We start from the raw sequence: 25435 nt of genomic DNA on the forward strand, positions 1-25435 counted from the left end.
GCAAGCACCCCATCTGGGCATGCCTCAGATGGCATCTCTAGCTTCCTGCTGATGCCCCCCACCCCAGGAGGCAGTAGGCAACATCTCAAGTACTTGGATTCCTGCCACCTGCGTGCAAGGAAATGAACTGGGGATAAGAACACCTGGTCTATCAATAAAGAATCACTAAAGGCCGCTAGAACAAGAAAGGAATAACTAGAGCAAAGACTACAGAAAGCAGGCAAAGTAACAGTACAATAAACGTCCTTATGAACTGAAAGATTGTGATCAACTTACCTGCCATTGTGCTCTAGCCCATCCCATGTGGTGCCAGGTCAGGTCCCAGCACCTGACGTCCAACCCAGCTCTGTGCTAATGACCTGAGAAAAGCAGTGCAGGATGGCCCCAGCCACCCGCATGGGAGACACACACGAAGCTCCTGGCTACTGAATTCAGCTGCTCCCGCCTCGGCCATTGCAGCCATCTGGGGAGTGAACCAGTAGGTAAGATTCTCTTTCTCTCTCTCTCTCCCTCCCTTTATCTCTCTTCACACACACACGGCCTGCTGTCTTTCTCTTCCAAATAAATCCTTTTTTAAAAAAATCATCAGTTATGAAAGTATTCATATACCTTTACCTAATAATCTGATTCCTGCAAATCTATTAAAAAAAAATTCAAAGGAACAAAAGCATGCTCCAAGAGCTTCAAATCAGCATTTTTCTAATAAAATACTGGAATCAATGCAAAATGTTTAACAATAGGAAGTGAATCAGTAGATCATGGTTCCTCAAAAAAATGACACTATGAGAAAAGACTAAAAACTAAGACAAGGGTCCAGCACAGTAGCCTAGCAGCTAAAGTCCTCATCTTGAACGCGCTAGGATCCCATATGGTCGCCAGTTCTAATCCCAGCAGCTCCACTTCCCATCCAGCTCCCTGTCTGTGGCCTGGGAAAGCAGTTGAGGACGGCCCGGGGCCTTGGGACCCTGCACCTGCATGGGAGACCTGAAAGAGGTTCCAAGTTCCCGGCTTTGGATCAGCGCAGCACCAGCCGTTGCGGCTCTCTTGGGGAGTGAAACATCGCATGGAAGATCTTCCTGTCTGTCTCTCCTCCTCTCTGAATATCTGACTTTCCAATAAAAATAAACATATTTTTTAAAAAATTAAAAAAAATATCAGACAGAAAAAGATCTTCTATCCTCTAGGCCACTCCCCCAAGTGGCCACAATGGCTGGAGTTGAGCCAGGCCAAAGTCAGGAGCCAGGAGCAACTTCTTCTGGGTCTCCATGGGAGATAAAGAGGCCCAAGCAATTGGATCATCTTCCACTTCTGTCCCAGGCACATTAGCAAAGAGATGAATTGGGAGTGTTGCAGTTGGGACTTGGACCAGTGCTCATACAGTATGCTGACACCACAGGTAGCAGCTTTACCTGTTACACAACAGCGTCAGTCCCACTGCTCACACCATTCCTGCAAAAGTTGCTCACTGTGCAACTGGGGATCCTACAAATGAAATGTACCAACTTGCAAAAAATTAATAATAATAAGGGGGACCTGAGAGTTCTGGCTGCTCCCTGCTAATGAGCCTGGGAAAACAGCAGAGGATGGTCCAAGTGATTGGGCCTCTACACCCACTGGTTTTTGGCTTTAGTTGTTGCTGTTGTTTGGAGAGTGAACCAGAAGATGGAAGATCTCCCTCTCTCTGTAACTCTGTGTTTCAAATAAATAAGTAAATCTTTTAATAGCTAAGTTGCCATGATAGGAACACACCAACCAGGACAAAAGGCCCATAAACACTGTGGAGCTATCTGTTTTTATGACAGCTGATGTAGCCAAGCAAAGCAGTCTCCCCACCTTGAGCTTTTTGAGAAACTAGTAGAAGACAACCTCACACAGGTGGCAGGGCAGAACCCACCGATTCTTGAACACCACAGGCCCATATGTCCTATACCTTTTGCAAACTATGGGACATAATTCAAATCCGAGGCAACAAAATTCAATAAACTGTCACCTGGAAAGAACTCGAATGTCCATCAGTTGGCAAATGTATAAACAAAATGGGATACACTTTTATAATGAAGTATTATTTGGCTAGTAAAAGGAATGAAGAAGTATTGATAATGCTAGATGTAGAATACCCTGAAACCATTATGCTAAGAGACAGAAGGCAGACACAAAAGACCACCTATCATAAGTACCTCCAATTAGATGAATGTCCAAAATAGGTAAATTTACAGATGGAACCCAAGCCAGTGGTTGTCAGGGATTAAGCGGAGTGAGGGTGAAGATATAAAGGGCACAGGGTTTCTATCTGAAGCAATGAAAATGCTCTAAAATTGTGATAGTTACAGAATTCTGAAGCTCCAGTGGCACAATCGGTTAGCACGCGGTACTTATACAGAATTCTACAAATACAAAAAACAAACAATAATTTGTACACTACTAGCAAATGAATTGTATAGTATGTGAATTTATATCTCAACAAAGCCATTTAAAATTTCTTTGAAAATCAGGTTTGGCTCTATACTTAAGATTCATACATATCATGAATCTTACTTTTTGCCTTTTGCACAAAGAAAAACACATCTTAGATCCATCTTATTTCCATCCGATTGCTTAATACGTTGAGCCTAATGCTCTTTTCAAAACACTAAGAACGATTACCAAAGACTCTGCTACAACAGCTACAATTTTAAAACACTCATTTTTTTTCACTCATTATTTCTGTCAGGCAATTATTTGAACAGAGTTTCAAAGTATTTGAAAACACCTGAAAGCCAAAGGATTGCTAACACCCCAAGAGAAAAAAAATCTATTCGTAAAGAAAAATGTTAGTGACTTAGAGAACAATGGCTTCTTATCTGCTGACAGGAGGGAAATGGATTCACTTTGAAACTTGTTCTTTTTGAATTTCATCTTTGCTAGAAAGCTTTGTGTACACTCACAAAAGAGAAATTCAAATTTCCTATCTTATTCTTCCTTGAGTTGAGAAGATATTTTTCTAAGGTGTCTTTGTAACTTCCTAGGAGTGGCAAGACTATCCATCCCTGGTCTTGCCTTCAGTCTGGCCTGCGACCTTTGATCACACTTTTCCCACTGGTCTGGAGGCCCCAGGGGAGTAGGACTTCTATCTGACCTGGTTCCTGCAGAAACCAGCACAGGGAAGAGAGCAGGAGGGTGGCATGTTTGACTTTGAAAAGCAGAGCAACCGGAAGACTGAGGTAGAGACAGGCAGAGAGAGAGCTTAGATCTGCCACTTCACTCCTCAAATGTTTGCACCAGCCAGGGCTGGGCCAGGCCAAAGGCAGGAGCCCAGAATGCAGTCCTGAGCTTGCACATGGGTGGCTGGGATCCAGGTATTTGAGCCATCACTGGCTGCCTCCCAAGAAGCAGAAGCGGAGGAGTCAGGATTGGAACCCAGACACTCTGATAGCTTGCCCACTACACCAAATATCCACCCCAAGACATGCTTAGCAAACTGACCCAAGGGCTACAGGGCTTTTCTCCCCCATTCAATGATCCTCATAGGCATGCTAATCCAGGCAAAGAGTTTCACAGAAATGAGAATTAACTTTACTGGGAGCAGAAGATCAGCCAATGCAAAGTGACAAGCCACAGCCCGCTTTCCTCCTTCCATGCTGGGGCTACTGGAGGAACAGAAACACAGGCTGCTGAGGCACACAACCACCCTGCTGCTCAAGAATTTCCAGCCAAGTGGCTAAGACCAAACAGCCTAGAGACAATGAAATGGGAGCATGAGGTTGGCACTGGGTGCAGCAGGTTAAAACACTGCCTACATCTCTCGGCCAGGCCGCACATCCGAGCCACCATCATAGACACGAATCGGGCACAGCCCATCAAGCTCGCCAGGGTCACCAAGGTGCTGGGCAGGACCAGTTCCCAGGGACAGTGCACACAGGCACGCATGAAATTCATGGATGACAAGAGCTGCTACATCATCTGCAACGTGAAGGCGACGTGCTCACCCTGCTGGAGTCAGAGCCAGAGGCTGTGCTGAGCTGATGCTGAGCTGATGCTGGGTCCTACTGGACGGCCCATCAGCCCCGCCCCCTGGAATGGCCTGTGATTGTTAAATAAAAGCGTTTGTATTGTTTAAAAAACAAAACAAACAAAACACTGCCTACAATACCAATATCCTGGATCGGAGTTCCAAGTGTGAATCCCTGCTCCTCCACCCCAGTTCACCTTCGTGTTAAATGCACCTGAAAAAGCAGACAGCCCAAGTGCCTGGCTCCTGGCACCCCAAGTAAGAAAGAAACCAGGATTGGTTTCCGGGTTCCTGGATTCACTCAGGCCCAGACCTGGCTATTGTGGCCATTCAGGGATTGTGTCTCTATCACTTTGCTTTGCAAGCAAATAAATGCTTTTTTTAAAAAGAAGAAGGAATAACAGAGTCTGTATTAGTGGAATGGAGAGAGCTATGGATTCAAAATAAGGAGGAATCAGGGCTGTCTCTCCCAGTCCAAGTCTAATTCCAAGACCTTCTGTAACTCACACAGCAGCCTACCAAACAGGTGTTCTGTAGATCAAATGCGAAGGGGCATTCGATAGAGTCTGCCTGAAGCCCACCCTAGAGAGAACTCCTCTGCAGTTGGCAATGGCAGGGGAAACATGTTAGAGAGCCGCGTCTGACTTGTGGGAGAGAAAGGATGAGCCCCACTGAAAGGACTGGGCTGGCGCCCAGGCCGGCGCACCACATCCAGCATCCTTCATTACACACGACCTAGGGAACTTACTTAATATTGAATCTTCAGTTCTGAAAACGGTCCTTCGGCTTCCCAGCCTCATTGTTCCTTCCAGCTCTCCAGGGTTGTGCTCTGGCATATCAATCACCTGCGAAAACAGAGCAAGCCCAGTTGGCCAGCTTGCCAAAGTGCGATGTCCCTAACCTCAGGCTGCCCTTGGAGGGGAAGGGGTCTGCAAGGCAGCGTGCTCCCTATGCAGGACCAGCTGAGGAAGCCTCCCAGTGCTCCTGTTCAAACACTGCTACCTAACACCTGTCCAAACACCTGCTCCCAGTGCCCCCTCTTCCCCTCGGCTTCTTGTAAACATACATCAAGGGCCACAGGCTTTCTACATCACTAGATTGTCTCTCCCACAACAACCCTCTTTTCCCTGCATTTCCTAACGATTTCCAGTGAAACTGTCAGCTCTTGTGGAAAGTTATACCAAAGTAATAGCAGCATTCCTTTAAAAAACCAAAATGTCATATACCATCCATGCCCCCAAATACCATGGGTCAGAAGCCAGAATAGCACCCTTCAGCTCTTCCTGTGCATGCTAGACAATCGGCCACACCCTGTCAGTTTGCCCCTGCCATACACCCCTGTCCAGCCCGATCTCCAGTACCAACTGCCACTCAAACCACAGCCCCTCGGCGGGGCTGTGGCTAAGGCATGCTGACTGGCTGTGAACCTGGGTGCTCCCAGTCCACCCCATAAGTGGCAAATCCTAGCATGGTATTTCTCCTGCTTGAAATCCTCCACCACATGGAGTCAGCTCAGTGGCCAGTCTCCTGCCCCAGTCACCCTCAGTGCCTTCGTCCAGAGCATCTCCTTTGCTCTCATCATGGGAACCAGGCACAGGTCCCTCTGCCCTGCACCTCTGCAGTGTTCCTGCACACTCACTCTCCTTTGTTCTTGCCCTCGGTGAAATTATCCTTCATCCTGGAACCTCGGCTCAGTGGCCTAACGTCAGCTTCCAGGGAGGCGTAGCCTGAGCAGAGCTGTTCTCTGTGTCCTCACACCACCAGGTTCTTGCCCATCACCACCCTTCTCCACTCAGGCACTTAGTGCCAGACCGTGGCAGTGTGCTAAGGTTGGGGCAGGGTTGTCTGGCTTAACATTGCTTTCCCAGCCTCTGGTACATATGGATGTGGCCCCTGGTGTGCCCGTGGATGAAGGGTCTCAGACAAAATGAAATCAGGTTTTTCTTTATCATTACACCCCAGAAATTTATAAAATACCAATTCCTATTCATTTCATAATTCACCTAATTTCTTCATTATGATCTCATGGATTTGTTTTATTCTTTTGAAAACATTTGTTTATTTGAAAGGTAGAATGACAGCATGACAGGGAGTGGTGGGGTGCAAGAGAGATAGATAGGTGTGCAGAGAGAGATCAATGTTCCCTCTTTGTTTCACTCCCCAAATACTCCCAGCAGTCAGGTCTGCACCAGGCTGTAGACAACAGCCCGGCACTCCATCCAGGTCTTCTAGATGAGCGCAGGGACCCAAGCACTTGGGTCATCTTCAGTTGCCTTCCCGGATGCTTTAGCACCTTAACCTGCTGTGCCACAACACTGACCCAGTCTTGTGCTCTTATTAAAGTTGTTAGAACAGACTCCAGTCTGGGGAGTCAACTTGTTCTAATGAAATTGTCCTCAAGACTTCATTTGCTTCCCCCCCACATACACCGTACATTATTGCTCTATGGGAATCTTCGACAACCAGAATTTCCTACGGTAAAAGTTTTACAAGAAAATGGCTGATTTTTGTCAATGTCACAGAAGTTTCAGAAGTATCTGAACACTGTGCACCAAGGATGCCTCAAGAGGCAGTGAGGTGAAAGGGTAGAAAAAAATACTCGAATACATTCCTTGTTGGATTGGGTGCTCAATTCTGAAGTGTTCTTGGCCTTGGCATCTCTTCCCTATCTTGTTTGGTTGGCTAATTTGCAGTTGGATTAAGTTTTACTGGAGTGAAGTGACAGAGGGCATTGGTTTCCAGTTCAAGAAGCTAAGCCATCTATAAGTGTCTGGCAACTCTCCACATTTTCCAAGAAAGGACAGATAAGACTGTGCTACCTGTCATGGGTCCAGAAAAGTCCAAGAATCTTCACAACCTTGATTTCCACTCAGGTTTAAAACAAGCCAGGCCACAGTGATAAGCCGGTTTCCTGTGAAAGGCATACTGTGAAAACTAACCAACTTGAAAAATGAAATCTGCTTCATTCCTCTCCTGTGATGGACATTGCAAATGCCTCAAGACCAGAAAACATTCCCAAAATTAATGTATAGGGCTGGAAAGAGAGAAGAAGAAAGTGATGGGCACAGGGCGGTAAGATGGGAGGTTGCTGTGGGACAGCCAGTAAGAAGCTGTGGGGATGCCCACATGCCACATCAAAAGGTTCTGTTTGAGTCTCCAGTACCTTGCTTTCCATCCAGCTGCCTGCTAGTGCACACTCTGAGAGTAGGTAGTAGCCTAAGTACTTGGGTCCCTGCAACCCATGTGGAAGACCCAGAAGAAATACCAGGCTCCTGGATACAGCTTAGCCCAGTGCCAGCTGCTAAGCTGCTAAGGGCATTTGGAGAATGAATCAGTGGATGAACTATCTCCCCTTTCCTCACCCCATCCCCTCTCTGACTTTCAAATACAATAAAAATAAATAAAATTTAAAATACTCCTCCAATATGGTGGGGGGTGAAAGTTCCTAAAAGAAAAATGAGAAAATATGATTAAGAAACCTGGAGGTATACATCAGGAGAAATAGCTAGAAGGCTCAGGGGTGGCAGAGTCGGGGGAGGATTATAGACATTTTCCTTATAACCCTTTCAGAACTCTGGCTTCTTAAACTTAGGACATAGCATAATCTTAATGAAAATATGAATGTAAGGCCAAAAGAATGAAATGTGCTATTTAAGCCTTACACTAGGGTATTAGCTCACATTATCACTGCCATTCTCTGAAGTAATAAATACACCCTTCTCTTGAAATGACAACACAGAAAGAAATCCCAAGACACAACAGCCATGATGAAAACAGCCTTTGATTAAAACGTGTTGGCATAGGGACCAGTGGAGCAGGCAGAGAATGTCGCAGAAGGGGGCGAGGAAGCGAATAGGTCCCTAAGCACAATAATGTCTGGAACGTGAGGCAAAGGGGCGACCCAGGGCGAGAGCTGGCAGGAAGTGAGAGGCAGAGGGAAGAAACAGGTGGGCTCCTCTCTTCACCTGATTCCATTACTAAAGAACAATGAAAACACCTTTGTATTCCTTCTGCAAAGAGCCAGGGAGAGAGAATTTCAGGTGCTCAAAAAACAAACAAACAAACAACTTTGAATATGCTTTGGCTTAACGGAATCACAGCATTTTGAACACGTCCTAGACTTGCACTGACAGGAAAATGGTGCTTCCACCGCAAAGGTATTGGCCCAGCCCCCTCAAATACGCCCTGACTCCTGGGCTCTGGTGTGATGATCAGGTCTGGCCTCAGAACTGAGCCACACAGATTAAGGGGAATAAAGAATCAATAAGTGATAAGGCTTTGGGAGAAGTGAAAGCACCCCAGAGTGATAAAGGTGGCACTAATTAACCTTTGCTGATGTTTTCTGTGCCCATTTGCCAAGGCAAATTCCGTTTTCTTACCAAGGACTAAATTGCTCCTCCTGTGGGGAGGAGGCCTACACCACTGAACCCTGGTGGCCTGGCTCCTCTCCCTTTCCCTGCCTTTGCTTCTTTCACACAGCGCTTCTCTCAGACTTGCTAGTGTGTTCTTCAAGTATTCCTACAAGGATTTCCCAAGCAGTTCCTTTCCTACTGTCCGTTAGATTTATCGGTCCATTTCTTTTCAAGCTTGACTCTAATTTTTATGCCTTTATTATAGGTTATGTCCAAGCTGTGCATGTGGTATGAACCTGCTTTCTACTAATGCTGCATCGCCCAACACTGCATCCACTGCTAACCCCAGCAGGCGCCAGCATCACAGAGCAAATTGAAACTTCTGGGTGGCTCTCTGGTCCCACATCCTGCTACGCCACCCCCCTCAGGGAGTCTAACCTGTGCTTTGTGCCGCAGCCACATGGGTCCATTCCCCATACTTCTTCCAATCCTTCTCCTGCAACCCCTCCCCAACACCCCCCTATGCTCAGACCACCTCTGCTCTATGCTCCTGGGATGTAATCTGTATACAGTTCCCCACGAGCTCACGCTTTAGGGGCACCCTCCCATTCTCCTTTTTGCCCCATAGCAAATACCATAGTTATGCTCATCCTACCAAGGCAATGAGTTGGTGCATTTTCAATTACTCCTCGTAGGAAGTTGAATAATGTCCAACCACCAAAGATGTATAGACCCTCAGAGGCAAAAACAAACAAAAAGCAAAATCAAAAACAGAAGACTCTGCAGCTGCTGTGAGTTAGGAGGGTGGGCTCCCTGTAACAGGAGGGACCATTTAAAAAGAAAGGCAGGAGAATGGAATCAGCGAAGCAGGTGAATCAGTGAAGCAGGTAAAACAATAAAGCAGGGCTCAGATAGAAACGGGAATACGCTACCATGCTGGCCTCCAAGACTGAGGATGGGCTCCGAAGAGGCAGCAGCTGGAAGCTGTGAATTGCACACAAATGAGCTCCCCCTGGACTTGCCAGGGAGAAGGCAGCCAGGCCAACCCAGCTGGCATTGCTGACCTCTAGGAGTGTGAGACACGAAGCTGTGACGCTTCGCTGTGTCCTTGGTTATCTGCTGCAGTGGCCAATGGCGAACTCACACAGTCCCTTGCCACATGCAGCTTTAGACTCCTCCACTGTAGCACAAACACATCTCCTCTTCTGAACTCAAGCATGAGCCCGTCAAGCACAAGCACTCGGGCTTCTCTATCTCTACCACTGTTTGGCACGGTGTCAAGTACAGATTAATATGCAATGAAATCCCCCTTCCCCGCTCCCACCCATGTATGACTCTAAGTGGATCAGAAACTTACACAGGTGCCCAACGTACTGCTCAGCAGGCCAGACAGACGCACGGGGGTCTCTGAAACACTCGCAGATTGTCCAAGCTACAGGTGGGTCACTTCAGCAGCCCAGAGGGACTGCTCAGAGGCTGAGCACGTGCTATAGCCAGGCATGCATGTTCACCCTGAAGCGGGGCCTATAGATCCCATTTCTGAGTTCCCATCTGCCCTGCCATGACAGAGTGGAGTGAGAATGGACTCTGTGCTGAGGAAAGCAAGTACTGATTCCAAAACCATGGACAGATTTTCTGAGCTTTTAAATCTGTTTCTTCCCTACAGTATAAAAAAGGTTGCTCTTGTTTGAATGTAACTGTCAAGTTTACATGTGATAACTGGATCCCTGATGCAACAGTGCTGAAGGTGGGCCCTTTAAGAGGTGATCAAGTCAGGACAGCTCAGTCCTCACAAATATGGCAATGCCATTGTCACAAGGGTATATTCCTCAAACAGGATGAGTGCAGCCCCTCTCACCCTCTCTGTCTTTCCCTCCACTCCTATGTGATGCCTTCTGCCAGATCATAGTGCCCTCACCTGGCCAGTACAGAGGCACAGTGAGCTAATCCTCTGCTTGTGACATCAGAATGCCATATGGTTGCCAATTCATGTCCTGGATGTTCCACTTCCTGTCCAGCTCCCTGCTTGTGGCCTGGGAATGCAGTAGAGGATGGCCCAAAGTCTTGGGACCCTGTACCCACATGGCAGAAGCTCCTGGCTTCAGATCAGATCAGATCAGCTCTGGCCATTGCAGCCACTTGGGGAGTTAACCAGTGGATGGAAGATCTTCCTCTCTGTCTCTCCTCCTCTCTGTAAATCTGACCCTCCAATAAAAATAAATAAATCTTAAAAAAACAGAAAGCCCTCAGCAGACACCATCAGCTTGATCTTACATTTTCCAACCTCCAGAACTAAAAGGAAATATGTTTTTCCTTTGTAATGAGCTACTCAATCTCTTCAATTCTATTGAAACTTACTAAAATACCTTCTAACAGGAAAATAATATGCTTATTTTAAAAAAGATTTATTTATAGCTTTATTTGCAAGGCAGAGAGAGAGAGAGAGATCTTCCATCCACTGGCTCACTTCCTAATGGCTGCAACAGTCAGAGCTGGGCCAGGATGAAGGCAGGAGCTACAGCCACATTTCCCACGAGGACTGCTTCCCGAGCCATTAGTGGGGAACCAAATCAGAAGCTGAGCAGCCAGGGCTTGAAACAGCATTGAGATATGGGAAGCCAGTGTCCCAACCAGGAGTTTCATCGGCTGTGCTACAATGTTCCCCTTTTCCCAGGGAAAGAATGTTCTTAGAGATGGGCATTGTGGAACAGCAAGTTAACCCATTACTTGTGATGTCTACATTGCATATTGCAGTATCTAGAATGGAATACCAACTCCACTTCTGATCCAACTTCTTGATGCGCACACTGGCAGGGGTGGGAGTCATGGTAGATGATAGCTCAAACATTTGGTCCCTGCCACCCATCTGAAGGACTCAGATGAAGTCCTGGGCTCCTGGCTTCAGTGTGGCCTGGCTCTGGCTCTGGTGGTCATTGGAGGCGTGAGCCAAAGGATGGAGGAGCCCTCTTTCCTGACCCCTCAGTCACTCTGCTTTTCAAAGAAATAAAAATGAATTTTTAAAAAAAGAATATTCGTTGAACTCCAAATACAACATTTAAATAGAAGTTGAACCTCTGGGGCTAACACTAGCCTACAACAGTTCTCAGAGCAGTCCTGCTGTAACCCTACTGAATACATTTTTTTCACATTCTGATGAATAAAAGTTAATTGCTGATCTTGTAACCCCTCAGCATTTTTGTTCAATTTACACACAACATCTGCTTAAAACTTACAGGGATTGACTACAGGGAAATGACTGGAACCAATAAGCAGCAGCCCAGGAACTCTGACCAGTAGCTATAATGTCAAGCCCTGGATCAAAGGAACCACACAAGGCAACCTGGGGTTTTCCTTGACCATAGTTGAATCCATATCTTCTCCTGTCACAGTGTGCTTGCTATCAGCAAGGTTAGAAAAGCAGTTCTGACACTGAAACTGCTGGTTTATCTAGCTTCTTGAATACACCTGCTTCCTTGCATTAGCGCACATATTCTGGTTAGTTGGCTGTCCAACATGGAGCAGTGTAGGCCCCAATATTACCACTCCTAACAGAGAGCATATGCCCTGATGGCTAAGGGTGCAGGACCTCAGCCTGGACTTGGATGCAGCTCAGCTGGTGCTGTGACGGAGCCTTGAGCAGGTCTTTGGCATCTCTGCAGACTGGGAGGTCCAAGTGCATCCCCTTGGTGGGACTGCTGCAAGGATGCCCCAAGGTCACAGGAGTCAAGTGCTCTCCAGAAGCATTGGCTGCAGTCAGGAGGATGTTGAGAGCTCAAGCCCAGGGCCTGAGCACAGGTAGGCCTGAGCGACACCGAGACTGATAGTCCAAGGCCTAAGTCAGGAGTGGGAGAAAGGGACTTTCAGCTGAGCAAGGTGCGTGGACAGGGGCAGGCAAGCTAATTCTTACAGGGAGAGTGACAATTTCCTAAGCAGTGTCTCTTTCAAACCTCAAGAGCAAATCGCTGAGAATCCACAGACAGCATCTCACACCCAGGTTGCCCTGTAATGACTGGGTCCTCATGCCTTACCCTGATCCTGGAGACAACTTTCAAGTCCCTCTGTGTTGTCAGTGTCAAGCAGAATGACAAGGCCATTGGAAACCTGTGGTGCACAGTTTTGCAAATGTGACCCTAGGCTTTCTGATGGAAAAAAAGGAAGTCTGGCCAAAGATCAAGCAGTTGACTAGCAAGATGATAAATAACCTTTGCCTCTCCATTTTTCCATTACCAATCTTGGGCCTGTCATATTTTCCCCTCTCTCTTGCCTGAAAATGTATTGTGGTGAACACACCCTGTGTTTTTATCACTTGTTTCCATAGGTTTTTAGTTAATGTTTCATGAGAATATCAATTAGTGGATTTTGTGTTTCCAACTGCAGGTTGACTCATGATTTTGAGTTCTATGAGTAAAGAGGAAAAGATGAGATGACACTTGTGACTGGAGGAGGCAAGCTCATGAAAGCTGGAGAAAAACCATGGGCTGTTTTTCAAGTTTTGTTGGCACTTGCTTTGAGCATAAATTCTGACAACATGCAGCATTGGGTTACTTTAGTCAGATGTCTTCCCTTGAAACAGGAGACAGCCTACAAAACTGTTAACCAATACTGCTCCAACACTTCTTAGAATTTAGATATTTTTATATACACATACACACAAATATCATATAATTATCTATGTCATATGTTAAGTGCATGTTATACAGACCATGTTATTTGTCATGTAACTCATTGTTGTATCATAAATAGGCACCAAAAAATAGAATAACAACGCACCAATGTTAGCCTACTAATGGTAATCTAAGACAACAGATGAACCCCAGCCATGAAGAGAATTGCAAGTTGCATGGTCTGACCGTGGAATGCGTGTGTCAAAGCTGAGCCTCCTCAGTGGCTCAGACAGAGCAGTAGACAGCATATCCAGGTGACATGGAGGATATGGTAGGACAATGGAGCCTGCAGAGGACACCTGATACCACAACAGAGGACAGAACAAATTGGTCAACTAGCCCAGCCAAGTGTTGGCAGTGAAAATCTGGGCAAGAGGAGACGCTAAAGTGGACTATGTCAGGCCAGTGGATTCTGAAGATTTCATCGTGCTTGGAATGGCACGATTGGTAGCAATTCAGAACAGTTGAACTATCCAAATCACTTGAGTAGGCCCCTCAGAGCTTGCCCCACATCGGGGATGTTTGGGAGGGTGGGTGTGGCTTCTCCCTTTGTCTCTCTTTTTTCCCCAAGTACAGGAAGGAACAAAGAGAACGTGGAAACAATGGTCTTACCCACTTTCCTCTAGCCCTTGACCCTTTGTACCCTAATCAACTATGTAAAGATCATCAAATTTTTTAAAAAGACAATAGATGAATTAATAAGATGCTATTTCAACAATCAGCAAGATCTGAATCTATGCTGTGAGAATGGCATTGTGGTTAGGCAGACAACGGGAGACAGACGCTGAGGTATGTAAGGGAAAAAGCCTCTTGACGCCTCTAGCTGACTGTCAGATGGAACAGGGAGTGGGGCAAAACTGTCCAGAGCAAGAGCAGGAGCGACCAGAAGTGGAAATGTTAGTGAGCTGCAAGATGCTGGTGAGATGCTAGTGAGCCAGCTGCGAGGTGTCTTAGTGTCTACTGCCACTGTTCTTGCCATGTTCCTATTAAAAATAAAAGCTCTTGTTATTGGTCACCAAAAACCTATTTCTCCCAACAAAACAAAATCTACATGTGAATACACTAAACTTTCTAAAATCTTGATTCAAAAACATGGCTGAGGGCCCGGCGCGATGGCGTAGTAGTTAAGGTCCTCGCCTTGCACGCACCGGGATACCATATGGGCGCTGGTTCTAAACCCGGCAGCTCCGCTTCCCATCCAGCTCCCTGCTTGTGGCCTGGGAAAGCAGTCGAGGACGGCCCGAAGCTTTGGGACCCTGCTACCCGCGTGGGAGACCTGGAAGAGGTTCCTGGCTTCAGATTGGCACAGCTCCAGCCGTTGCAGCGCTTGGGGAGTGAATCATAGGACAGAAGATCTTCTTCTCTGTCTCTCCTCTCTGTATATCTGACTTTGAAATAAAAATAAAATAAATCTTTAAAAAAAAAAAAAAAAAACCTGGCTGAAATCAAAATACTTTTGTATAAAATCTTACAACTGGGGACCAGAATTTCAGATCACCCTGCCACCTGTCACTCTGTCATACGGGCACCAGTTTGAGTCACAGCTGCTCAAATTGCAATGCACTCTCTGCTAACGTCCCTGGGAAAGCAGCAGCAGATGGCCAGGTGCCTGGGCCTCTGTTGCTCATGTCAGAAGACCTGGATGGACTCTCAATCTCCCAGGCCAGGCCACTGAGGCCATGTGAGGCCTCAACCACTGAGTGAAAGATTTTTCTGTCTTCAAAATTAAAAAATGAACTTTTTAAAAAATCTTCTGAAACAAAATACCTGTTTTCTCCACCAGAGAGTTAATATACATCCTATATTGGTGCACATCAAAGTCAACTAAGCTATAATTATAAAAAAAAAGAACATATATAAGCAGCAATGATACGCAGAATGACAAATTGGAGAAGGGGGAAGCTTTTTAAGGAACTACAAGTTTTCACATTTGTTTTCCAATGTGAATAAAGCCCAAGGATTGGAAAGCTGGAAAGCATCAGAGAGAAATACAGTCTGACATTTCAATCTCCAATTTCTAGGGGATACAGTGCAAGGTCATAGAAAATTATGTAACTGTGCAAGTGTGTCAGTGTTTAAAAGCTGTTAAGTGCTTTTAAAGTTGATCTGGATGTCCCTTCTGTAAGTTACAATTGGTATCAGATCAATGGCCTCTGGCAATGTCCTAGATATATCACGGAACACTTTTCAGTAGAATTCATCTTAGGACACAATTTGAAATCCTGGCAGTTCCCAAAACTTGGAAGTATCCCTAACTGAATATGAGTAAGTTGAATGTTTTCACAAGTTTATAGAATAATAAACAAAATATAATTGGTAAGGAAAACAGTGAGAAATTAAAAGGCAGACATGAGAAATACAAAAAGTTGAATTACAATCAAACTAGTCAGTAAGCTTGCTTTGCTAAATAAAACCATAATTATAAAAAAACAATGTAGATGAATGTATCTTACTTCTTACACCTGCTTCTGATACTACACTTCCACTTATTCAGCCATGTATGCAAATATTTAAGCACCCCGGCCACAGAAGGATTCCAGTGATGGTCACGGAATTGTTAAAACACTATAATGTTGTTCTTCAGTGCCAGCATTTTTTTAAAAAATAGTTACCTATTTAAAAGGTACAGACACAAAGGGAGAAGACAGAGATGCACAATCAGGTCTGAGCCAGGCTGAGGCCAGGAGTCAGTCAGGAACTTTACCCAGACCTCCTGCGCAGGTGGCAGGGACCCATGTACCTGGAGCCATGCTCCCCTGTTTTCCCGGGCATGTTAGTAGGAAGCTGGATCAGAAGCAGAGTAGACAGGATTCAACTAGCACGCCTGATCTACCCTGCTGGGCATCACAAGAGGCAGCTTCAAGCCCTGCACCACTACGATGCCTTCGGTGACAGCATTTTTGGAGTCTGGATTTGAAGAAAGTTATTTTTTTTCAAGCCTAATATGGGGCTGCACGGAAAACAATTCTTCATCTTTAGGCCTTCCAAAGCATGAACTGTTAGCAAATGTCATAACTCTACATTCTACAGGAAGAATAGAATGGGGAGGGGGCGGTAATCCATGCTTACTCTTGGGACTATGAACTATGAGGCAACTATCTGTTAAGGTGGCCCTTTATTGGATTTTGCCCTTAATTATGAGGTTCACATACCCTTAAACTCAGGTTTCCAAAACCATTAAATGGAAAACAAAAGGAGACTCCTAATCAGGGTGTGTCCCGTGAGGACTATAAAGGGCGCTGATTCCCTGCAGCTCTTTGTGCACACCTGCTTGATTCCTCAGAGACACCACTGTTGGAAACCAGGTGAGTGTGGGCTTTCCACTGCCTGCAGCACTGTCTGCTGGCATTAATGCAAGGACTCAGCAGCCTTTAGAATGGCAAGAAGTGACTGGGAGAAGGAGGGCTGGTGCTGTTTAACCAGGTCACCTGCACACTGGAAGCTACAAGCTGTGGGCAGGTAGTTTTCCAGAGTGAAGAATGTGATTCATTACTAACAAAATGCTCAGCCCCAAAGACAGAGAGCTGGAAGGTCAGACATGGAACACACGATGACGATGAGCTTTGGAGCACGCTGGTTCCCATCTGAACGCTCCTTTCTCTTGCCCTCCTTTCCTGCTTCTCTGGCATCCTCCACAGCAAGCAAACAGCCCCCTGGCACTACAACCCTGCTGAGCGCCCCCAGTACAAAACTCCACTTTGACTTCCTGGTAAGCCACTGTCCTTTGAAATTCCAGGACACCAGAATGTGTGCTAAAAAGTCTCCAGAAGAACTGAAGGCCATTTTTGAAAAATATGCAGCTAAAGAAGGGGATCCTGACCAGCTGTCCAAGGAGGAGCTGAAGCTTCTGATTCAGGCGGAGTTCCCCAAACTGCTCAAAGTAAGTGCTGGCCTGCGAGCCTGAGGGGAGGCAGGGGCAGAGTGACAGTCACTCACGCTAGCACTGGCCAAGATATGCAAAGAAGTAAAGCTAGCTGGCATTCTTATAGGGTAGAACCCACCTTCCCTGGGAGGGTTTTAACAAAGAAGTCCTGCTGGGCACCAATTCATATTTCAAAAGCATGGAAATTTGTGTTAAGTACTTAAATATGCGTTAGTGAGGCATTCCTAAACCATTTCAGGAAATAACCACATTTTCATTGGCTCTAAAAAGTTTTGCATCAAAATCCTCCCTGAGAAGGCCCATATCCTCTTTCCTTCAGTTAAAAGGGAATTTTGTCATTTGGTAAAGATGGCAGAGTAGACTTCTGGGAGGGTAGGGAGGGCACGGCTGTAGCTATAGGGATTAAGGCAATGGGCTCCGGCAGTGGATGAGAGCAGAGGGGCTGGACTCTTAACAAATGAGAGCTGCTAACCACCGAGCAGGTTTACATTGAGAGATTGCTATGGAAACAGGAAGACCTGCTGGCTAACCAGACTGGGTGGGGCTCAGGCTGAAAGGAGAGGCTTGGGACTAAAATACTGAGTGTGGCCAAATGCTGAGTGAGGGGAATTAGGATTCCTCCACCCAGGGCCACAGGGAAGCCCTAGGTCAGATGGAACCCAACAGAGGACTCCAGATGAGCCTATGACCCGGTCATAGCAGCAAAAAAGAAGAGTCTTAATGACATGGCAACTTAAAGAGGCCCTTCCACAGCTGCGCAGCTCAGACACTGGCCTCAGTCACTCTCCCCGCCCCCCCCCCCCCCCAGCCTTCTGTGACCCTGGTAGCTGCAGAAACTTGTTTTTAATACTGGAAAGAAAAAAAGCTGGATTCAGTGACCCTATCATCTGATATGTCCTGCTTTACTTATCAGTCCAATGTAAATTTTAAAAATAAGGGCACTAGAGGAAAAAATTTTTCTTGATGTATTTCATACAAAATGCATATTAGGCTTTTCTAATTTGGGAAAAGGAGGATTTTTGGTAAATTTGAAAAATCTACCTCATTCTATTGCCACAAGGATTACAAGGTTTTCTGTCTCTATCAATACCTTGCATGATTTAGAATGTAGTACCCACTTCAGGCAAGTGGTGTTTTCCATTTAGAAATCCCATTGTAACTTACAGGTGAGTTTTGGGAGTATAGCCAAACACCAAGAGTCGTTGCAGGAATCTTAGAGGTTAAACCATAGCTTGCCAGAAAAATCTGTTGCACATTATGAGTGTGCTTAGCACTACTAAACTGTACACTTAAAAATGGCTAAAACGGTCATTGTAATGCTGTGTGCTTTTACAACTGCATCTTTATATCTATATGCACGCTCATACATCTCCAGTCTGGTTTGAAGATGACATAAACTGTTACTCCAAGAGGTTTCCTGAGTACTCTGGTGCTGCACAGATTGCTGCATCAAAGTCCAAGCATTATCGGTTTTCAGATTTGAATTTTGTAGCAGAGATAAAAGTCCAGGCTGCTTAAGACCCGCAGCAATACCAATAATGAAAAAGCCCAAACAGGGGCCCATGTGACTTCCAAGTCGGGACTCTGCTATAATGGTCCCAGACCAGCTACATTGGCATCCTGGGAAGCACGGAAGATCCTCAGAACTGCTGAGGCTGGGCCAGCCGCTCTAGTCAGTTAAGGTCAGCTGGCTGGAGGATGGTGCTTCCACAAGATACAGTGTGTAGCCTGTGGACTCTAAGTCATCTTGGGGAGCCCATAGGTGAACCACAGCCCGAGGTCTGGGGGAAGGAGGAGTGGTAGCTAGTTATGAGGCTGGGCTCTGGCATCAGTGTTTGTAGCCCAAGCCCTCTGCTAACCAGCTGTGGGTCTTGAAGCAAACTACTGGCTGGTTGGGAGCCCCACTTGCCTTACCTGTAGATTCCTACCCTAAGGGGGCAGGTTGGGTAGGATGACAGAGGATGCCTCAAGACATTGGCACAGTGCTAGCTCCTGTGCTGTGCCAGCCTCACAAAACCAGTTTCTAAGGAAACCTAGCAGCAGGTTTCCTCAGCTTGCTATGCGTCATCCACCCTTCAGTAATTCAAGTCAAGTCGACAGATCCCTTATCAGAAGTTTTCTAACTTTGGGGTGAAAAGACAGAAATAGAGAAGTGTTTCCATCCATGGATTCACTCTACAAATGCCCTCAGTGGCTGGGCTGGGCCAGGCTGAAGCCACCAGCCAGGAACTCAGTGTAGGTCTCCCAGGTGGATGGCAAGGACCCAACTAGGAGGCCATCGCTACTGCCTCCCAAGGTCTGCACTAGCAGGAAGATGAGGCAGTTGCCAGAGCCAATACTTGCACCCAGGCCTTTCTCCATGGAAGGCCTTTCTGTATGGGCATCCCACCAGGCATTTTAATGACCAGATCAAAGGCCTACAACACTTAGAGGTAGAAAGTAAAAGATGTAAGATTACATAGGAAACCAGTTACATTATAACACATACGATTGGAATGAGCATTATATAACAGTCAAGAAATCCACCTCCCATATCAGAGTGCCTGGTTCAACCCAGCTCCCACTTCCAACTCTAGTTTCCTGCTAAGGTAGACCCTGGGAGGGAGGGGTGATGGCTCAAGTAGAGTCCTGCCCCTGCCATGGGGACTCTGGATTGAGTTCTTTGCTCCTAGCTTCAGCATTGGCTAGGGGCCACTGCAGCCATATGGAGAAGGAACCAGTGAGTGGGGGCAGGGTCTCTCAAGTAAAGAAATTTGAAAATGCACATTGGCACTAGGACAGCAATAAGTGTGGCATGCACGAAGTAGCCAGGTCTATGACATGGAAGAGTAGCATAGCTCAAGCTTGCCCAGCACCTGCATTGGTAGTGTGTGCCTGGAATCGCAGGCTGCCTTCCTGGAGTACACAAGCAAAATGTCTCCAATGGGTCAGAAAGTGCAGCTGTAATTGACTCACTTCTTCTCCCTTCCCCTATCCCATTTGTTTTGTCCAAACCAGGGTCCAAACACCCTAGATGACCTCTTCAAAGAACTGGACAAGAACGGAGATGGAGAAGTTAGTTTTGAAGAATTCCAAGCATTAATAAAGAAGATATCCCAATGAAGGAGAGAGCCAAGCAGCATCCTGAGCCCCCAGGGAAGGGTGCCTGGGACTGAGCCCTGCATGGTGCAGTCCCCAAGGGGCCTGGGGAATTCTTGACAATGACAATTATCTGGTTGTGAGAATAAATAAAGAAAGGAATAATGTGTCTCCGCTTGTACTTTCCTGATCCTCCTAACTTAGTAGATTTGAACGTGACCTGATTATCTAATTATATTAAAAAAAAAAAAAAAGAAAAGGCCCAGATTGGCTTAAGAGAGACTTGGGATGCCGAGGAGCATCCCCTTTCCACCCTGTGTCTTGCTCTCCCTCCCCAGCTACTCAGTGCTCACAAAAGGGTTGATTTCAAATTTGCCCACATTAATTGGCAACTAGTGCCAAACGCATTTCCTGAGTGGGAATCATGGTGTAAGGCACCTGACAGTACCTACTGTACTTTTGCACAAATGGCCGCAGAGACAGCTGGGGGGGGCGGCACAGCCCAGACAAGTGTGCTCACACTGAGGGAGTGCCCGTGGCTCTGCGGGCTAACGCCATGGTTCCTCCTGGGAAACACACAACAAAGGGTGACAGGAAGTCATGGGGCCCCTCCTTCCCAACCAGTGCTAGCGCCCTGGGCTGTGGCTCTTGGGATCTTAGAAAGCAGGCAGCCCTCCTTGGCTGCCTGGAGCCCAGCTCGAAGCTGAGAGGGCTGGGGCTTTGCTCCACCCATGATGAGACAGAGGTAAAACAACAAGGTTCAAGTTCGCCCAAGCTACCAGTGGCTCAAGTACTACAGCCAGCCTGTGACAGAAGGGCCTGGGAGGTTCAGTCCCCATGGATCCCCAACCTCTCTCAACCTAGGCTGTTCCTTATCCATCTCCTAACGAACCTTGTTTTACACGCTTTTCTCTCCTACTTGCCCCAGGGAAAACTTAGGGCCGCAGACACAGTACTCATGTCTGGTGATGCGTTGTGTGTGCATCTGGAATTCACATATGGATAACATGTTTTTGTCCCACCACTGTCCCCACCACCAAAAAGCCAACTGTGGCCCTGGGGAAATGCTACCACATGGCTTTGGGCAATGCTCTTCATGCTCAATTTCTAATTCATGCCCTCCCAGGTCAAAATGGACACTCAGCCTTCTGTTGCTGACCTCACAAAGCTGTAGGACCATGTCCGGCTTCTAAATGCAGGAGACAATAATACTAAATTTTTTTCCAACTACGTAAGCCCCCCCAAAGGTCCTGTTATATGTCACTCCCTTCCTCCCCTCACCACACATGCCAGGAAAGTGTGCCTGCAACACACTATCTTTGACTCCATTTGTTTTAACCAAGTTCTCTTAAAAGTGTATATAGGATGAGGCCCAATTAAGTGGCATAGTAGGCCAATCCTCTACCTGCAGTGTCAGCAGCCCATATTGGCAAAAGTTCTAGTCTCATCTGCTTTACTTCCCATCCAGCTCCCTGCTTATGGCCTGGGAAAGCAGCAGAGAATGGTCCAAGACCTTGCACTCTGCATCCATGTGTGAGAACCAGAAGCTCCTGGCTCCTGCTTCAGATCAGCTCAGCTCTGGCCATTGTGGCCATTTAGGGAGTGAACCAGCTGATGGAAGGGTCTTGTCTCTGACTCTCCTTCTCTCTGTAAAAATCTGCCTTTCAAATAAAAATAAATAAATCTAGCATGCGAGAGCTGGGCCTGGGGACCTACTCAGTAGCAGTTCTTACGAGTTGCCCCATTGAAATCTACTCCCAATCCCAAACCTTAGGGAGCACCACATAGCCATCGGATCTGGCCTTGGAGCACGTGTTGTGGCACTGGGTCACCCCCACTGCTGACTCTGTGTAAGGAAGGACAACATACTGGATGCATACGAAAGACAGCACAGTGGGCTTCTTTGTTTCATCGGATTCTGCCTCACAAATAAATTGGTTTTTAATCTTAAAAAAAGAAAGAAAAAAATTTTTTAAGTACCATTCTAGGGCCCAGTGCAGTAGCCTAGCAGCTAAAGTCCTCACCTTGCATGCACCAGGATCCCATATGGACGCTGGTTCTAATCCTGGTGGCCTCACTTTCCATCGAGCTCCCTACCTGTGGCCTGGGAAAGCAGTCAAGGACGACCCAAAGCCTTGGGACCCTGTACCCACCTGGGAGACCCGGAAGAGGCTCCTGGCTCCTGGATTTAGATCAGTTCGCCATTGCAGCCATTTGGGGAGTAAATCATCGGTCGGAAGATCTTCCTCTCTGTCTCTCCTCCTCTCTGTATATCTGACTTTCTAATAAAAATAAATAAATCTTCTTTTAAAAGTACCATTTCTCTTGGCATTTCTAGGAAGTTTACTGAGGCAGGGAAATAGCAGTGGTGGGCAGAGGGCAAACGGGCTGCAAAGCATCAAAGCCCATGAGCACCTTGCTAGAGTCAGTCCAAGATCAGAGAGGGAGCAGGAAGGCATAGGGGTTTCACGGTGGTTAAATGTGCAATAAGAAGCTGAGGCAGGTACCAAGAATCGGGTGAAAGCAAGAGAAGCAGGCACAGCAGTCACACAAGAAACAGAAAGGATGGGGCCAGCACTGTGGCATTGCAGGCCAAGCTGCCACCTGCAACGCTGAGAGCCCATGTGAGCACCTGTTTGTGTCCCGGCTGCTCCATGTCCTGCTAGTCACCCAGAAAAAGCAACAACAGATGACTCGAGTGTTTGGGCCCTTGTCACCCATGTGGAGAGCCCGATGAACCCCCTGGTTTCTGGCTTCAGCCTGGCCCAACCCTGGCTATTATTAGCATCTGCAGAGTGAACCAGTACATCTCTTCCTCTGTTTCTCGCTCGCTCTCTCTTTCTAACGCAAATAAATAAATCTTCTAAGAAAAGAAGAAAAAAGACACATGAAGGAGAAACCTCTCTGCAATGGTTGAGTCACTGACGTGGACAAATTACCCTTGGGCCTCCAGAAGGGTGAAGAGACATGGAGTGTGAGTGTGAGTGTGTGTGTGTGTGTGTGTGTGTGTGTTCCCACTCTCAACACTGATCTGACTTCCAAGATCCAACAAGACTCTGATCGTCACTCAATCTCAGCTCCTGCACAATTGGAGTGTTTGACTTGTTCCTTCCATCCCGCAGACCCAGGTCAAGGATAGTCAACCCCATGCTCTGCCCACAGCCTTGTTTCTCCTCCTGTCCCTGAAGCACCCACATCTGCTGGATGTTCCCAAAGCACCCATTCCAACACTGGGCCTTTGGGAATGAGTACAGTATTGATACTGCACACTACGGTTCACTCACATTGCCTGCAGGGCTAGTTCTGTCACTGGCATCCACGGCCTTCTGCACAGCTTCCCTGCTCCCTTGTTCTCCTCTAACCCCTACAATAGAGCTTACAACCAAGCTTGGACATTTTTATCTAGCATAAAACTTCCATCCTTGTCACGAGGTCCCTGAGCCTTTGCCAATCTCCCTTTCTTATTTTTACCCGCAGTATTCCTCCAGCACTCCGAATTTTTAAGCGTCTTAGGTCTACCTGCATTATCCAATACTGTAATCCACAGACACATGAGACAGTTGGCATTTAATTTAAAATTAAGAAAAATTTACATTCAGTCACACTAGCTACATTCTAAGTGCTCCACAGCGCTCTGGGGCTCGTGGCTCCAATACTGAATGGTGTAGATAAAGAACATTTCATCCCGGCACAGATGTCTGACTGACAACACTGGCAGCACTTGATGAGGGCGTACTCACACATTGCCCATCTGCTTGGTTACATGTTCCACTGATCTATGTCTTAAATCCCCAACTAAACTGCAAGTTAGGCTTGTGGTGGCAACTCCATTATAATCTACCGTATTTAGGACTACACTGAAGTGGACATGGTCCGAATGCAGGGCCTCTTTTCATTTTAATTATCTCATTCCACCAACATTCAATTATTTCTACTGCCAAAAAAATATCTCTCAAGCAGTCGAAACACCTGTTAAGACTTTCCCATTGATCTCAAGGTACAAATGCTTTAAAATACATTAGCTTGGAAGTATTCTTTTAGTCACGCGTTTTTTATGACATTAGGAACCACTCTGTGATTCATCAGTGGAAGCTCACTCTAAACTCTTTCCAACATGCAGACTCACGGCAGTGAGTTAAACTGCCCATTGGGACACACATCCCATAACACAGTGCCTGGTTCAAGTCCCAGCTATTCCACCTCAGATGTAGATTCTGGCTAAAAGTGTACCCTAGGAGGCAGATGATGGCTCAATTACTGGAGTTCCTGCCACCCACATGGTAGACCCAGATGGAAGTCCAGGCTCGTGGTTTCAGCCTGGCCTAGTCTTACCTGTTGCGGGCATTTAAGGAATGACTAAGCACAGAGGAGATCTCTCTGCGTACCCCCTCACACCACAGTCTCACTTTCCTTGTCACTGTCTTGTGAGAAAGAGTAGGCCCCGGTCTCCCAAGGGTTAACTCCACAGCTTACCTTGTTTCTAAGGGGTAACAGAATGGGTACTCTTGGCCTGATACATTTAGCCCCTGGCTTGAATGCAAGTTCCTCTTCCTTACTTCCCCTTTGTTAAGATGCCCCCAGGGGAGCTTAGGAGTTGCTTGAACATTGAGATAATACTGGAAGGGACTAGGCAGACTATAAAAGATGCAGGCTGACCCCAAATAAATGGCATTCTCTTTACAAGAATGACCCACTGCGTGTTGTCTTGTGTGTTGTCTTTTTGTAACCCTAGTCCCTCCGCTTGGCTTGGGGTACGTGGCGACGCAGGCGTTGCCGACAAGAAAGTACTAAAAAAAATATATTGACTTGGCTAGACTTGGCTACACGGAAGGGCATGACAAAAAGATGCACTAGCTGTTAAGCAGTGGCCATTGTACCTGGGAGAAGCTTACCCAGCTTTATGATTTCATAATTCACAAATAAAAATCATATATTCAAGGTGTACAGGATAATGTCTTGACATACTGAGAAATCACCACAATCAAGTTGATATATTCATCATCTAACATAAGTTATTCTTTTTACATGTATAGGATACATCAAAAAGATCACAGAAAGTGGAATTTAAAGATAAGTTTATGGGGCCTGGCGCTGAGGCATAGTAGGCTCAATCTGAACCTGCAGTGCCAGCATCCCATATGGGTGCTGGTTCAGGTCCCAGCTGCTCTATTTCCCATCTAACTCCCTGCTTGTGGCCTGGGAAAGCAGTGGATGGCTCAGGGCCTTTGGGTCACTGTGCCCATGTGGGAAACCAGGAGGAACCTCTGGGTTCCTGGCTTTAGTTCAGTCCAACTCTGGCTTTTGTGGCCATTTGGGGAATGAACCAGTGGATAGAAGATTCTCTCTCTCTCTGTCTCTCTCTCTCTCTCTCTCTCTCTCTCTCCTGATGATTCTAGCTTTCAAGTAAAAATAAATAGTTAAAGATCAGTTTATTTTTGCATCAAAAAATTTTAAATCCACGCATACAAGG

At 46.5% G+C, this 25435-nt stretch overlaps 2 protein-coding genes across 3 annotated transcripts in view; one reads left to right on the forward strand and one right to left on the reverse strand.

The window, feature by feature from the left end:
* The window catches only part of CTPS2 (CTP synthase 2), a 106958-nt gene that overhangs the window by 34914 nt on the left and 46609 nt on the right, over positions 1–25435 (reverse strand). For both annotated transcript variants that reach the window (XM_004597508.4, XM_058658489.1), the window contains one exon: positions 4737–4833. In XM_004597508.4, the coding sequence (XP_004597565.3) occupies positions 4737–4833 (97 nt within the window). The remainder of the gene's footprint in view (positions 1–4736; positions 4834–25435) is intronic.
* S100G (S100 calcium binding protein G) lies at positions 16288–20101 on the forward strand. Its single transcript, XM_004597488.2, has 3 exons — positions 16288–16309; positions 16741–16884; positions 19885–20101. The coding sequence occupies exons 2-3, from the start codon at positions 16750–16752 to the stop codon at positions 19987–19989; spliced, it is 240 nt and encodes a 79-aa protein (XP_004597545.1). The 5' UTR covers positions 16288–16309; positions 16741–16749; the 3' UTR covers positions 19990–20101.

This window comes from Ochotona princeps, chromosome X, assembly GCF_030435755.1.
Source record: "Ochotona princeps isolate mOchPri1 chromosome X, mOchPri1.hap1, whole genome shotgun sequence".
Classification (NCBI taxonomy): Eukaryota; Metazoa; Chordata; class Mammalia; order Lagomorpha; family Ochotonidae; genus Ochotona; species Ochotona princeps.

Coding starts and splice junctions, on each gene's coding strand:
- S100G (XM_004597488.2), top strand. CDS start 16,750: ATGTGTGCTAAAAAGTCTCCAGAAGAACTGAAGGCCATTTTTGAAAAA. Junction 16,885..19,884: donor AGTTCCCCAAACTGCTCAAA/GTAAGTGCTGGC, acceptor TGTCCAAACCAG/GGTCCAAACACCCTAGATGA.